The sequence below is a fragment of the Mauremys mutica genome, chromosome 9 (assembly GCF_020497125.1).
Source record: "Mauremys mutica isolate MM-2020 ecotype Southern chromosome 9, ASM2049712v1, whole genome shotgun sequence".
Classification (NCBI taxonomy): Eukaryota; Metazoa; Chordata; order Testudines; family Geoemydidae; genus Mauremys; species Mauremys mutica.
The window spans coordinates 35,950,177-35,966,188 of record NC_059080.1 but is presented as its reverse complement, the minus strand read 5'-3'; the positions used below and the strand labels follow the sequence as shown (position 1 = coordinate 35,966,188).

At 40.7% G+C, this 16,012-nt stretch overlaps 1 protein-coding gene across 3 annotated transcripts in view; it reads right to left on the bottom strand.

The window, feature by feature from the left end:
- Window positions 1–16,012, bottom strand: part of DIAPH2 (diaphanous related formin 2) — an 834,834-nt gene that overhangs the window by 497,416 nt on the left and 321,406 nt on the right. For all 3 annotated transcript variants that reach the window (XM_045029932.1, XM_045029931.1, XM_045029930.1), the window contains 2 exons: window positions 11,484–11,585; window positions 2,397–2,491 (listed from right to left, as the gene is read on the bottom strand). In XM_045029932.1, the coding sequence (XP_044885867.1) occupies window positions 2,397–2,491; window positions 11,484–11,585 (197 nt within the window). The remainder of the gene's footprint in view (window positions 1–2,396; window positions 2,492–11,483; window positions 11,586–16,012) is intronic.

Genomic DNA, 16,012 nt, shown 5'->3' with positions numbered 1-16,012 from the left:
ATTGGCTCTTTTGACCAGCTATATTAGGGACTCCTCCTGGATTTCAAAAAGTCATCCAGTTTCAACACAGCAGCTCAAGTATAATGTGAAATCAAGAAGATCCAGAGTCATATGGCTTTCCATGACTAATTCAATTCAACATCCAAATTACTACTCTGCCCTACTTCCTTCTGAACTAGTTCTGAACTCGTTTTGTGATCCCAAAGGGCATGATCCACCTCTAAAACCCAGGCTGAGAAATTCTGCAAAAGAGTTTTCCCTGAGAATCTAACCAACCTCTAAGAAAAGAGGTCTCTGCCCTTATTTGACTTTCCTGTCACCTGGAAGAGAGAAGAGGAATGTGCTTTCCATTCTCTTCTCCCTTCTTGAATACAGGCTCAGGATTCTTCCCATGCCCATCTCCCCATTCTTTTGCAGCTCACAGCTGTTTTAAGGTGTAAATCACAATTTCTCTCTCATCAGTTTCATGAACACTGCCTATATTCTAAGCGAAGAGCATAATCAAGTTGGCTGCTCTTTGGCCACAGAAAAGGCAAGAATTAATTTCTCCAAGCAAGAGAAGCAAAAGTAAACTTTTCTTTCCCACAGCTGAGCATTGACTACGCCTGTACTGTCCCTTTCAGACCAGCAGTTCAATGAAGCCTTACTAGAGAAGCTGGTGAGTTTCTCTGCTGCTCCGAACATAGCACACTGAAAATGACCAGATAACTATAAAATGCATTGCTGCCCTTCCCACTCATCAAAGCAAGCTGCCTTCTTTGCAATGGCTTTTTTTTTTTTTTTTTAATCTTGGACATTACAACCGAACACCTGACTTTCACCATGCCCTGAGGTTTCCCGAACTTGAACTGTGACAGTGCCTGGGGGAACAAGTTACACAAAAAAGGACTCTGATGACAACAAGCTGCTCTTTCCCAGCAAGTTTTTTTCTTTAGCAGCTAGCACCACGGTATTAATTTCCCTCTGTACTCAATATAAGTAATAATTCAATTATTTTTGGTAATTACAAAATAAATTTCAATTTCAAGAAGGAAGTAACATCTTCTAAAACACAATAAATTAGAAAGGTAGCATTTTCAGTATGTACAACTATGTAGTACCAATTTAGCTATAACTGCTGTGATATGTAAGATGCATTACTAAGTTTTTGTATACACATTTGTAGAAGATCTAAAATGTATTAAATGATTAAACAAACAACTTCCACCAGTAAATACTTTGTAATTGGTATTACTGAAAATGTATAGTAGTAAATAAATGACAATCTCGCATATCTGGAGAATTAGATTCCAATGGGAGAATTTTTTAGAAGATTTTGAATAAGGTCAGACTGATATTCTATAGCTTGTTTTCCCAATATGTATTTCAGATGGTGTAACTCGTCTTGGCAATACATTAGTATCACTTTTATGCTTTCACTGCTGTACATCATATAAACCCACTAATAATAGTGTCCAGGATGTTTGTGAAAGATTCTGCATAAATGTATTTGGTCAGTGATAATTTACTGAGGCCTCACTCCTAATCAAATCAGTTCAAGTTAGGAGTAGTTTTGTCACCATGAGGACTGCAGAATCAGACACTGTACTTACTTTCCGCCTATCAATAGGAAAGCATATGGAGGTGCACAGAGAAGAGAATAAATTCCATACTTCATGATTGTAGGCAATATTTATGTTCACAGTGATAAAAAGAAACATGACTGATTGTTAAGTACACGGTGCGTGACATTACAGTCCCCACACAGGCAAAACTCGTTGACTTTAAGGGGGCATTGCATGAATCAGCACAACACCCTGGGATATATTAAATAAAAGGAGTCAATAATAAAATAGTACTATGTCTTCTGCAAAGAAAATAATATAGAAGTCATCATGATGAAGCAGGAACTTGCAAAACATTGTAATTAACAAGCAGTAAATATTACCCCATATTAAATTAATGGATCTGATGTCCAACATGATTCTTGTACTCTCAAACATGTATTGGGAGGGGCGGGAGGCAGGGGAAAATCCCCACACATCATCAGTAGAAGATAGCTTAATGATCATTTTGAGTATTTACTCACTATTATATTAGTGTTTTCTGTATGGACGTGAAAATTACATGAAGACAAAAAGGAGCCAGACTATGGCTAATGAATGTACCCTTTTGTCAACAGTTCCTTTACATAAAAATTACTTTGTCTGTATTCTTCGTGCCCAAAAATAAAGATGAAAGAGCAGACACAATGCATATGTATTAAAGAAGATAAAGTGACGAGTTTATAGCATGCGTTTAGCACACAACTTTGAATAGTTCCTTATTCTTCTTCTTGAGTTAAAGCTCATTTCTTTGAAGGGATTGTTATGAGGAAAGCTGATTTGCTGAATCAAACAGATGACATTATGACTTACCTGAATCAAGGATTCACTCAGCTTCTTTTCATCCACCTCTAAAATAATATTTTTTATTTCTTCATAAGGCATTCGGAAAGATCCCAGAAAGATTGCTGAAATTAAATAGGAAGTTATTAAAACTAAATAAGTCAAAAGTAGGAAGCAACATCATAATTTAAGTAAGTTTTTTTTTTACTGCAAAAATAATTCAGAAATAGGTTAACTATAGGTCAGATTATCAACAGGAAAAATGGATTTATACAGAGGGCTACATAATGTTTTTAGCAAAATAAGTTGCCTCATGGCAATTTCTAATAACAAATGTCCACGTTCTTAAAAAATTAAAAGGCAATCACATATTCCCTCCTTGATGATTTGAACTGATAGGCCAAAGACTGACCTGAGTGCAGGGGACTGGACTAGATGACCTAGAGTGACCAGATGTTATAGCAGGGGTGGGCAGACTTTTTTGGCCTGAGGGCCACATTGAGTTTTGTAAATTGTATGGAGGGCCAGTTACGGGAGAGGGTTGTGGCTCAGCCCCCACCTCCTGCTCCCTGCCCCCTTACCGCGCTGCCTGGAGCACTGGTGGCTGACAGTGCTACAGCTGCGGCATCCAGCTGGAGCCGGGCCACGCCACTGCCGCCGCCACCACCACCACGCAGCACAGAGACCGGGTCAGGCTGGGCTCTGCAGCTGCTCTGCCCCAGGAGCTCACAGCCCCACTGCCCAGAGCATTGAGCTGGTGGCGGAGTGAGGACAGTGGGGAAGGGACCGGTGGGCTAGCCTCCCAAGCCAGCAGCCCGCGGGCCGTAGTTTGCCCACCTCTGTGTTACACGGCCAGTCCAGATATTTGGGTGTTTTGTTTTTGTTTTGTTTTTTGTTTTTTGTTTTATCTAGGTACCCCCCACACCCTGTTCCAATTATTCCCATTTGCTATCTGGTCACCCTATGACCCCTTGAGGTCCCTTCCTGTTCTATGATTCTACTCTCTCATACTGTAACACACACCCTCACAAACACTGAAGCATTTTTCTATGAAGGATGAAATGTTTTCCCTGCTAGTGTACCTATTGGACTTATGCTGTGAATAAAAGATTTTAGTCTAGTGCTTTCTGTCTTGCCCCTTTCACAAACAGCACTCGTGTGTGTGTAAATTGTGCATTTGAGATTGCTGAGAATCATTGGGAGCTGGTATTCTATGGCACTCCCTGAAAGCAAGTGCTGAAAAAATGCAACATCAACAGCAGTACAACATTTCCCAAACAGATAAACATGATGTAGGAAAAGACACATGGCCCTCCTCCCCACCTCTACTCGAGTAGGAGCAGGGCCAGTACTGAGGGGAGCACGTGCTCTATGCTTTTAAAAGCTAACATAGCTCTGAGGCCCTCAAAGGAATTTAAGATGAGTTAGCTAAAATATCTCAGGGAAGCCGCATTGCTGTGTGGCCCCCAGGCTAATCTATACACTTCCAAATGGATTTTGGACTTAAAAGTCACCAAGTAGTCCTGACATAGATAGGCTACCACAGTTTCAACCATCTGAGCTGCAATAAGTTGAAGGGGTATCAAATCAGCTTGTCAGAGAAAAGAGTGTCTCAGAGCAGTTTCTACCAGAGATCTAATGTGGCCAAAGTTTCTATCTGAGGTTGATATCTGAGGTTGGTTTCCGTGCAATCATTTTCAATACTGGCCATGATATGGCTCTCCATCGCATCTGACAACGATGTCACAGCATCATGTGGTGTTCTCATATGGCTATATAGTCCAAACTGTGAGAAGCAAGATCATGAACAGATGTCACACGGGAACATGCAGTGTCCCACTGAATACTTGACAGGATGCTCGGCCCTTTTTTTTTTAAATCAGTTTTTCACATCTATATTCTTCGAAGTGTTTACAACCTTTATTGATAATTGCTCTCCATTATGTCTTTGATATCAAAACTTATGTTGGATGAGCTAAGATTCTATTTAAACGTGTCCTAAATATTTTCGCTGACCACCCCTCCGGCGCTTTATGAGCAACCTTTTTTCAGGAGTTTGTCATCTCTCATTCTAATAACATGACCAGGCCATCTAATGTGAGCTTTGATAATTATTGCCTTAATATTCTTTCGACAATGTTAATATTTGAGACTGTGTCTCATCAATGGACCTTGAAAATAGAATAAAATAGAGACAGCACATGTGACCAACCAACACAGAGGGATCTTCCACTACACTAACCTAGCTGGGGATCAAGCTAGATACATAGGCTGGTATACTGCAACTCTCTCAGGATAAGCTTTGGGAGATACAGGGCTTAATTAGAAGAAGTAGAGATGCAAAGAAAGCTACACTCTTTGAGCTGCAGTCTATTCACAACTTTCCCTGCTGGGTGGTAGCCCTGAGGTTGGCATTCTGTGCCAGGCTGGTGGTGACCACTGCAAGCATAGAAAGACCTCACCATTTTAAAAGAGTCACTAGAAAGATGAAGGAGGATTTCAGGGTGTGGGGACAATTTTTGAGCAATTTTAATGGAGTGTCATTCTGGAGGGAGGAATGAATAATGGAGGTTGATTTTAAGATCTACTCAGATGCTTTGGAAGGCATGGGTTTTGGGATATTTTACCAAAGCAGACAGTGCACCCACCTGGGTCCTCCACCTCGATGATAACAGTGATAGTGCAGGATATAACATGTCTGGATTTTTTCCTATTTTGGTTCCAGTGGTCATTTGAAGAATGGAGTTTGCAAATAGAAGGGTGTGTTTCTGGTGTGACAACATTGCCGTTATACATGTTATTCATCACCCGTCCTCCAGATCACACAGGGTTATGTGATTGGTAAGGGCATTTGTACTACCATGTTTAAGCTTTAGCAACTATTTCTCTTTCAAGCATGTGCCCAGGGTTGATAATAGCATAGCACATTCACTGTCTCATTTTCAGATGTATAGATTTCGGCTTTTGGCACCAGGAGCCAGTAAGGAACCTGAACAGATACTACTAGCTATGAAATCTTGGCATATGATTGTTGCCAGCGTAGCGCAGATGTCGGTATCTCCGAAAACATTGTAGAGTTAAATGTTGGGCAATTCCAGGATCTGGAAGGCCTGTCACCAATATGGCCAATTGCAGAGGAATATGTGCTGCAGTACATGGTGTTGTTACCAATCCGACGACTGGCATCTTCAACCATCTCTACTCGCCTATTTGCCGTTACATCTGTCAATAGGCTAAGCTGTTACCCAGTGTTTTAGTTCGAAGGTATAGAGTGGGGTGGACTGGAAGCACCAGCCTGAGTGAGGATACATGTCATTCCCTCACTGTTAACACACTTAGGGATCTGGTGCAGATCCTGGAACCCATAAGTGGCTGTGGTCAGGAGATGGCCTTATTCAGGCTGGCATTGGTGGCAGCATTTTTTGGAGCTTTTAGGATCAGTGAGTTAGTAGCTGGATCCTGTAAGGCTTCTTCTGGCAGGTCTTTGGAACAGAGGAATATACACTGGAAGGGGTGATTGGTTATATTCACCTGGATGAAGTAAAAAATGGTTCAGGGGGCCATTATTCTATAGGAGAGTGGCAAGCCTGAGATCTGCCCTGTGGAGGTTGTGAGGGCATACATGACAATAAGACCAGCGAGGATGGGCCCCCTCTTTATTCACGGTGATGGGCGTCCCCTCACAACGTATCAGTTTGTTACAGTTTTAAGACATGGACTGATGAGGTTGGGGATCCTACACAGGAATATGGTTCCCTCTCATTCAGGATTGGGGCAGCAACAGCAGTAGCCCAGCTGATTATGGGAGCTAGAGCAATTCAGGCAATTGGGCATCGGCATTCTCAAGCATACAGAATGTACGCAAGACCCCAAGTGGGGAATCACTGTTACTTCTCCATTGTGTTTTCATTCCACATGTGGGTAGATGGAACAGGCCGATGATTGGTATGGTTCTGCAATTCCCCACCACCACCATTAGTTGGCCAGGGAATATGAAGGGACTTGCTCCTTAAGGAATTTAAGCTGCCCATAAGAATCAATCCAGAGCAACACAATGCCATCCTGCCACTAATTACTGACGCCACAGCTCTACCTTAAAGCTCAAAACCAAAATAAAAGTAGCTTGGTTTTCACAGGTAGTGACCACCTCTTAGCTACCACTAAAATCAATGAAATCGGGGGGAGTGGAAGGGGAGAGATCAACAGATCAATTGTTTAGGTCAATTGGTTCTGTGCTATATGGCTAACTTTAGGTGACCAAGTAAAATTTTTGGCCTGATTGAGCTCTTAGCTCATGATAGCTGGAAAATGAGAACCTATGTGTTTCTCAGCAGTACTAAATAACGTATTTTTTTCTGTAAGCCTGCACATATTTCGTTACTACATTTTTAAAATACTTTCCAAAAATCCTCATTAAGTAGAATGAATTATATAGGGTCAGATTGCAAGACTATTCTTGAAAGCACGTGGGCAACGAGGCAGGCATATACTAGCCTTATCATAGATGGCAGTAATAGATTTTTTTTATTCAAAAAATTAACAGAATTGTATTGGGCAAAAGTATCTGCTCTTGCTTTCAGGGTAAATTATGCTAGTTTAGTGAAAATAACGGTACAGAAAAGACAATGCTAATTACTAAATGCTTTTGTTAATCTATTTAAATATTAAAGATTTCCTAGTTTAGGATAGGACTTGCAGCCTGCATCGATATTAACTGGTGACTTCCAAACACAAATGTGTGAAATACTTCAAAGCTTCTCTATATGTTAGATTTGATGGGTAAAGCTTTTCATTTTAAAATGTTTGTTTTAACATTTCCTATTCCACGCATTAAATGTATCACTGCAACAATGTACATAACTCTTGCTTTATATAATTTTGCAAATTCACAATCCAAGTAATTCTCAACAATTATTACCCCCTTCACAGAAAGGTTTAATGGCAGTGAGGCCTTGCATTACTAAGATTTCATTACATTTCCAAGACACGTAACATTACATTTACAAATACATATATACTATGAAGTGTTACCTAAACAATTAGAACAAATTAACTTATCTAAATGAAATGCATTTTGTGATATACTAGCTCTCCTACTCTCACTTGCTCTTGTGCTCTTTTAAACTACAGGTCACACTGTCATTAGTCTGAATTAGTTCTCTGGTACAATAGCAATAAGTCACAATGGGGTGAGCTTCAGATGGCTAGAGGGGCACAGCTATTGAGAGACAAGTCCAAGTTCTTTCATGAGTCATGCTATCACAGAGTCCCAACCAGCAGCTCCAAAACAATTTCCCTGGAGGGAGATGGGTTGCAACAGAAAATGAAGTTACCTGTAACTGGAGGATCTTTGAGATGTGTGGCCCCTACCTGTATTCCACTGAGGGTTATGCACATGTGCCTGGAGCAGGAGCTTTTAGTATTCGGCAGTTTGCACATGCATCCTGTGCCACCTCCTGGTTAAGCCTGAGGTGATAAAGGATGAGGCAGGCCACTGGCATCTCCAGTTCCTTCTGTACCACAGATCTGTTGGATCCGCAGCAGAGGGAAAGTACAATGGGTTTGGAAAACTAATAGGGACCACACATCTCAAAGAACCTCCAGTTACAGGTTAGTAACTTTGTTTTCTTCTTTGAGTGATAGTCCCTATTGTATTCCAATGAGGGTGAGTAACCAGAACTACTTATGTGAGAGGATGGTGTAAGTAGACTGTGGAACAGAGAACTGCTGCTCCAAATGAAGCATCTATGGCAGAATCATGCACTAGAGCATAGTGTATCGAACTCCACATGGCTACCTTGCATATGTCTGCAAGGGGCACACTGTGGAATGTGGCTGTAGTTGTAGTTTTGCTAGATCAAAAGGGAAAAAAAAAACAACCATTACAAAAATTAACCATCAAGATAGCTCTCTTGAGGTTCAGCTTAAAGGTTACAAGCAAAACAAAAGCACCTGTGGTTAGCACAGAGGAGACCACAAGCCAATAAGAAATAATTTAAAAAAAAACCTAATTGCATCTACCTAGACATTCCCTGACTTACTTACATATCTGGGGTTTCAGATAAGCAATCTCTAGGTATGATCTGATGGTTTTCGCAGAAGGGCTTTCCAGAACCATACAGGTAGGGGCTGGGTAAAAATTGAATGGCTGGCTACCAGCAAGTGAAAAGCACTAATGGCAGCTTTATGGAACTGAGGGCCAGTCCTGAGTCCTTCAGAAAAAGGAAATACTCCAAGAGTAGTGGGATGCCCATCGCTTCGGGGACAAGGCCCTGTTGTGTAGCCCAGGAAGTGAAATGCACCCATTTGGCTTGATATGAGCATCTTGTGGAATCTTTCCTGCTGCTTGAAAGGACATCTTGCATGGTCAGAGAGTACTCCTGAGCTAGTGGAGGGAGCTATCCAAAAACCATCAGTGGAAGGGTGTGCAGGTTGGGGTGTCTGAATCTACCATTGGGTTAAGTAGCTCTGGGAACATCCAAAGTGTGAGTGGGAAGGTGCTTCAACATTCAGAGGAGAAATGGGAGCCAAAATTGGCAAGGCCAGCAGGGGGCAATCAGGATGGTTGCTGCTTCCTCTCATCTGATCTTCTGAACTACTCGTGATAGGAGGAGCTGGGAGGAGGTGGGGAGGGGCATAGTTTGTGCAGTCCAACCAATTGATGATTAGGGCTTGCCCCTGAGACTGAGCTCCGATTTCATAAATTATGAAGCTCCAGTTTCTCCCCTTGAACAATAATGGGTGCATCTGGTGTTGTTGTGGATGCGAAAAGATCCCTCACTTGAGTTCCTAATCAGTCAAAAATGTTTGCGATTGCAGAGCCGTGAGGGTGGAGTGGAGGTGTTGTAGCTTGGAACACTCTGAAGTCACCTGGATGACCAATGAGTTCGATAGAGGATGAGAGAACAGGAACACTGGTCCTTTGGTAGGGACATACTATTACTTCTCAGCCCATTACGGGATGGGTGCATGTGTGGCTGGGATATACCAGTGTGTGCCAGTTGGAGGATGGCATCATTGGTTGGTAGGACCAACCTCACTGGTACTGAACTGTGCAAGATGTGAAGCAGCCGGTGCTGACTGTCTTGTACGTCCTCTAAAAGGAATCTCTAGGACATTGGCTATTCTCCGCAGCAATTCTTGGAACTGGCGATAGTTCTCCAGCAGAGAGGAGGGGATTGAAGACGTGGCTGTGTCTGGAGAAGATGAGGGATACCGGTGAAGTCGGGCTAACCAGTGCATCAACCAACACTATGTCAGAGCGCCTATTAGACAAGCACTGTAGTGACAATGTGGAGAAATTCTCCTGAACCTAGCGGGATCTTTCAGCCATGACCCGGTTGACCTGCTGTTGCACAGCCTGGGAACACAGTGCCAGATACCAACTATGTGGCTAAGGCAAGGAGGGGAACTACCATGGTGCCACTGGAAGATTCTGGTAGTCATGCTTCCAAAACGAGAGATATGGACAGTGTCAGACATCCATATCATCTGAATCAGAGGAGTCAGAATTCTCGCCAAATGGTGGTACTGTCGGAACTACTGAAATAGAAGGCAACAGAAACATAGCGGTTGAAGGATCCCTTCAAATTGGTGATAAGGTTGGGGATCATGGAGACAGTAGTCCCTCCAGTGCAAACAACTCATGGGCACCCAGGGCTCTTCCCATCTCCCAGGGGTCAATGGTAGCTGTTCCACTGGAGGAGCCAGTACAGGGAACTGCATCTATCTGGAGACCGACAGTGCCCGGGACATCAGTGTAGCTGGAGCAGATGGAGTGGCAGGAACTGTGATTGACATGGGCAGATCCGACTATCAGTGCTCCCATTTCTCAGTCTCGTGAGATAAGGAACGAGACCAGAACTCATGGTCAGTGCTGAATCCTTCATAGACTTGGAGGAAAACTTACTGATATGCTTAATATGTGCATGCTTCCTTGGTTCACGACGATACCCCAGCATGAAGTCCTTAGCACCGGTACTGGCAGAACAAGATGGGGGTTCTGTGGTAGGGGAAGCATTCTTCGCCTGTTCAGGCTGATATACAGGGGGGTTCCCCAGCCATGATCCAATGTCAGTCCCATGGCATCCCCCATAAAGTCTTTTCTGAGAGATAGAGTCTGGTTCTCTTGAGTACGGGCAGGAAAGGAAAAGCAGATACTGCACATGTCTACAATATGGGCTTCCCCCAAGCAGTACAAAAAGTGCTGGTGCTCATCACTGATGGAAAATGAGCGGGAGCAGGAAGTACAGGTTTTGAACCCCAGCATCTTTGGCATAATTCAGTATTCAGTCCTGGGTACTGGGGGGAAAGGGGACAAGGAAGTAGTTTGGCGGAAAACACTATGTAAGTGGCATCTCAATTTCTAAATCTGCTACGAAAAAGGAGGGAATCAAACAAAAAATACAGAACAAACAATAAATCTAAACTATAAACAGTACTAAGGATATTTTTGTAAATTTTTGGAGTAGAAACTCTGATTCAGACCATGTGGGGGTGAGAAGGAACTGGAGTCACCAGCGACCTGTCGCGCCCTTTATCGCCTTGGGTGAAACCATGGTGTGGCACAGGGTGCATATGCAGACTGCCAGGGTGCATTGTGTGTGTGCATAACCCTCAGTGGAATACAATCACTCAAACGGTAAAGAGCAGTAAATCCTGAGTGAGTTTTGACTGGAAATGTGCCTAGATCTGAAGAGAAAGCCATATGAAGTAGCTACTTCTTTTACTCTCTTTTTCCTCCTAAAAACCTATGCCCGGACCCCACAGAAGGGCCTCAAAATGACTGGAGGCTTGTTGAGAGAATGCAGTCGTGCTGCCACTTCCCCACTGCATGAGTTTGGGGAATCTTCAAAACTATTTTGCTACACGTTTTTCATGCAGTAGAATGCATTATTTGTCCAGAGCTCAGCAACAAGCAGATGAATAAGGAACTGGATTTTGAAGAACAGCTGCAGCAGCATGAGGAAAATAAATGTTTATTTCATTTTATTATTTTCCTTGTAGACTGAAAATGACAAGATAAGAGGGGGAAGGGGAATTAACACAACAATCAGTCAAAGTTGGTTTGCAAGCTCATTTTTCTGCTTATCAGATAAATGATTTAATACTACTTACACAGATTCTGTGCTGTTTTTCCATCCAAGATTCTTAATTCTTTAACTCGTTTCTTTGGCAGAACTACTTTCTTTTCTTCTATATCATCTACTGCCTTTTTAGCTGTAAAATAAATGTGTACATACAATAATAGTTTTAAATTTTTTACAGATACAACTTCATTTAAGACACTAATGCTACCTTAAGAGGGGAAAAAAATAACTTTTCAATTTTTTCTTCAGTTCAAGGGAAAAGAAACATGTTAGCTCACAATATGGGTACGTCCACACTACCTGCTGATCCCGACACGATAAATCAATTCCTGCCATGCTCCCATCGACTCTGGAACTCCACCAAGGCAAGAGGCGGAAGCAGAGTCGACAGGGGAGCCAGGGCCGTCGATCACGCGCCGTGAGGATGGGAGGTAAGTCAAAATAAGATACGGCGACTTCAGCAACGCTATTCTCGTAGCTGAAGTTGCGTATGTTACATCAACCCCCGCACACACACACCACCACTACCCCCAGTGTAGACCAGCCGTTTGACGTTCTCATAATCACAATGGCAAAGAAAACAAAATTATAAAGCAGTAGAAGGGACATACAGAATTTACAAACTGAAATTTGATAGGACACCCTGATGTATACTCCCGCTCTTGCAAAAATACTAAAATCACAGAAACTGGTTCTTTTCTCAGTTTTTCTTCATTTCAAAATCCAGCACATTCAACAACAAACTCTCCAGTGATTTGATACAGCTCAAAGAAGATGAGAGCCATCTGCTGAAGCACCACCATTTCCTGTACCATCCTGAAGGTTTCCCTTCCAAGAACTCATCAGTAAAAGTCCACTTTTGTTTATGAGATCTAATGACAATACTCTCCAAGTGGTATAACTGTAGGCATTCATTTTCATTTTTAATAATGTAATCAAAATTATGAATATGTTGCTATAATGCATGAAATCAAATCAGAACTATTATGAATATTCTAGGTTTTGGATTAATAAATTTGCTTATCTAATTGAAAGTTTTATATTTGGAACGTATAAAATGATATATACTAACACACCCTTTATATTTTAAACATGTACATATGAACACCTTTTTCGCATAACTGGACATATTAAATATTTTTCATGCAAATATCACAGGTACCTATTAAATTAATCTTAAATTCTATCAAGCAAATGTACACACATGGTTTTCTTTATATCTGAAGGTCCTCAGAGGTAATACAGAAAGGGAAAAAAGGGTTTGTAGGTTTGCTTTTTAAGATGCTTAAAGGTGGTCTGTAAAAGTTAGTAGTTTCAACTTTAGGAAATTCATATTTTTATTAGTCTAGAAGACAATAATGAATACCAAACTAATGAAATTATCTTATTACAAAACACACAAGGATGACAGCCGAGCAACAGAAAAGAGAAGGCACATTTAGTCGTTCTATGAACAACTTACTCTTCATTTGTTTACACTTTTTGACCAATGAATGTTTGGAAGAAACCAGGTTTCTGTCAAAAATGAAACACTTCACCTCCCTCAACTGTAACATGGAAGTGAACACCACACTTCTTCCAAGAGCCAAAAAAAAAAAAAAAGCAAAACCAGGACTCAACCGCAAAAAATCATTTAACCTAGCCTGTACCCTTTTGTAGGTCATCTTTAAAAATGATGATACAGATATTTGTCCATTTGAGATTAGAACTTTGATGCCTTCAGAGACATAAATGAAGGATACAAATCAAGAATGAGCAATTGTCACCTAGGATCTGATCCTGCAAACACTTCTGCACATAAGTAACTTTACACGACAGAGTAGGTCCATTGAGCGCAATAGCAATGGCCTAATGCCATGCTTAAAGTTACGCAAGTGTTCACATCTGCAGGATTAACAATTCAGTTAGTATATAATGATATCAAAAGCAGGATTAAATTTTACAAGTATCAGTCACCAATAGACTGATACTGGATACACTGGAGAGTTTGTTTTCCTCAGACAGTTGTTTTCCTCAGACAGTGAAATTGCCTACCACATTCTATTGGCTATCTCCATTCAATTGAAATCCTTCTCCAGTGTCTGGGGTACAATCTTGTCTCAATAACTGCCCCATTTCCCACTGCTTCCCTTCCTGTAGTGAAGTTATATGGACCTGCATTTGCAAAATGTCATAATTACCTGTTTTCAGGATCAGGAAGGATTTTTTTTCCAGTTGGGCCAAATTGGTGAAAATCTGATGGGGTGTGTTGTTGTGTTGGGTTTTTTGTTGTTGTTTGTTTTGGGGGGAGGTTGGGGGGTGTTGGGGGTGGATGTGTGTGTGTGCACGTGCGTGCACATTGTTTGCAGCATTGTGGAGCAGTTAGATTAAAAGGAAAAAGAACGGGAATTGTAATATTAAGAGATAATGTACAAATGTTTTGTTCGTCGTAACTTGCAGCCAATGTCCAGTGAAAATAAAAAGGGCCAGATCCCAGAGTTAAATGAGACCTGGGATTTGCCTGTAGAAAGAAGGGTAGACTTTTACATTTCACAGACAGAGGTTCCCTTGGCTACCTCTCTCACAGGTGGAGGGCTAGAGATAGGCTGAAAAGGGTCTACCCTGAATCACTGGTTATATGGCTGGAGCCCTGTAACTCCACACAAGATCCAATTAAATGGTGGTACAAGAGAAGGGGCTAGCATAAAGCACCCCTCATCTATTGTTAAATTAAGAAAGTTGCTGCCTGCTGTTTAAATTGATTCTGTCGTTCATTTACCTACATGTCTTGATCAATATTTGCAAATTGTCATCAGAGGGTCTACTCAGCCACTGATCGCATTTGCTCCTGTTTATTATATGGTAATGTACATTATGCACAGGTGATTTTGGGAGAGCTCTCTTGGGAAAGTAATGACAAATATTTACTCTTCAGACAGTAATTTAATAGTCAATATCCATGCAAATTTCAACATTTAAACAGTAGCATGGATCTGTGGCTAGTAAAAGTACTGTGGTAAGGCAAGTTTCAGAGTGGTAGCTGTGTTAGTCTATATCAGCAAAAACAATGAGGAGTCCTTGTGGCACCTTAGAGACTAACATATTTATTTGGCCATAAGCTTTTGTGGGCTAGAACCCACTTCATCAGATGCATGGAGGCAGTCATTCCAAGTTTTCAATAATTATTAAAACAAACAACCCAGGTTAGTAGTAATTACTTGACTAAATAACATATTTCCACTAAGTTTTCTTATTTCTCACAAGTCAAATATTTTATATAGTATTGTGTTAAAAATTCACTAGTTTTCCACTGATGCGTGGATATCAGCATAAATAAAATAAACTTGGTTATGATCCTTTCCCTAGTCTAGTTTAGTAAAACTGTCCTTTTGGAATGTTTGTGGTTACAGCACTCCCCTATTAATTTATATCCCAGTAGGTACATGTAACACGACAAGTTGTTTAGCTGCTATATGTAAACAAGATTAAAATGCAGTTTAACAAAGTAACACTGAATGATTAATAAAGTAACAGCTAAACGTTAATAAAAAACCTAGAGATTGCAACCTGGTAGTATTTCCATTCATCTCTATTATTTATACCATTACGCCTTATATTTGAAAGAAATCTGTAGGTTTAAAAAAAAACCACACACACACACTTATTTGAATGTGTGTGTATCCACACATGCACACACTACTTAAAGTACTGGAAATAAGGATATTATTAAGTCCTCTGATGCCATTGCTATATGCATTCTCTCCCCCTCCTCTCCCTTCATTGAGGCAATATATTGTGCATTAACAGGATGTGTCACTCAGGAATTAATTATATTTCATTACTAGTTACATTGATTAATAGTTGCTCAAGTTGCCATAGCAACTTTAACATATATGTTGAATTATACATCAATAGGTGTGTGCTAAGTGAGTTTAAGAAGTATAACCATATTTGCATCTACAGTACAATACATAGGATGTATGTATGTCAGTGATCTTAAAGAAGATGTACATTAATGGGGAAATATATAAATGAATGATTCTCTATTCTAGCCGGATTGTAAAGCAAATAAGCATAATTTTAATTGAAAATCCTACTGAATACCCTTTAACGTGGCATCTTGACATCTCACATTTAATTTAAAAATGAAAGAAATCTACAAATGGATGACAATAAAATTCAGAGATTCTCAAACTTTTTCAGAGTATAGACTGCCCCAATAGAGACAGTTTTACAGACATCTCTCCCATTCAGTTGTGTAGATCACTTTCCTCTTTTGTTCTTCTTACAACATCCCCATGGAAACTACACCATTTGCATAAATGGAAGATATTAGGAAGTAGTGTATATCTAGCTTCCTTTTGATGGAAAAAAGGAGCGATCACATAATATGCAAGCTCTTGAAATCCCATGCATATACTCTGATAAGCACAAATAAAAAAATCATGTAGGAACCTTCACTTTGATCATAGATACACTACTTTCTTTTTTTTATTTTGTGATTAAAAAACGTCTGTGACAGATATTAAACTAACATGCATTGTTTAATTCAGCTTAACACAGTATTTAGTGTGGACC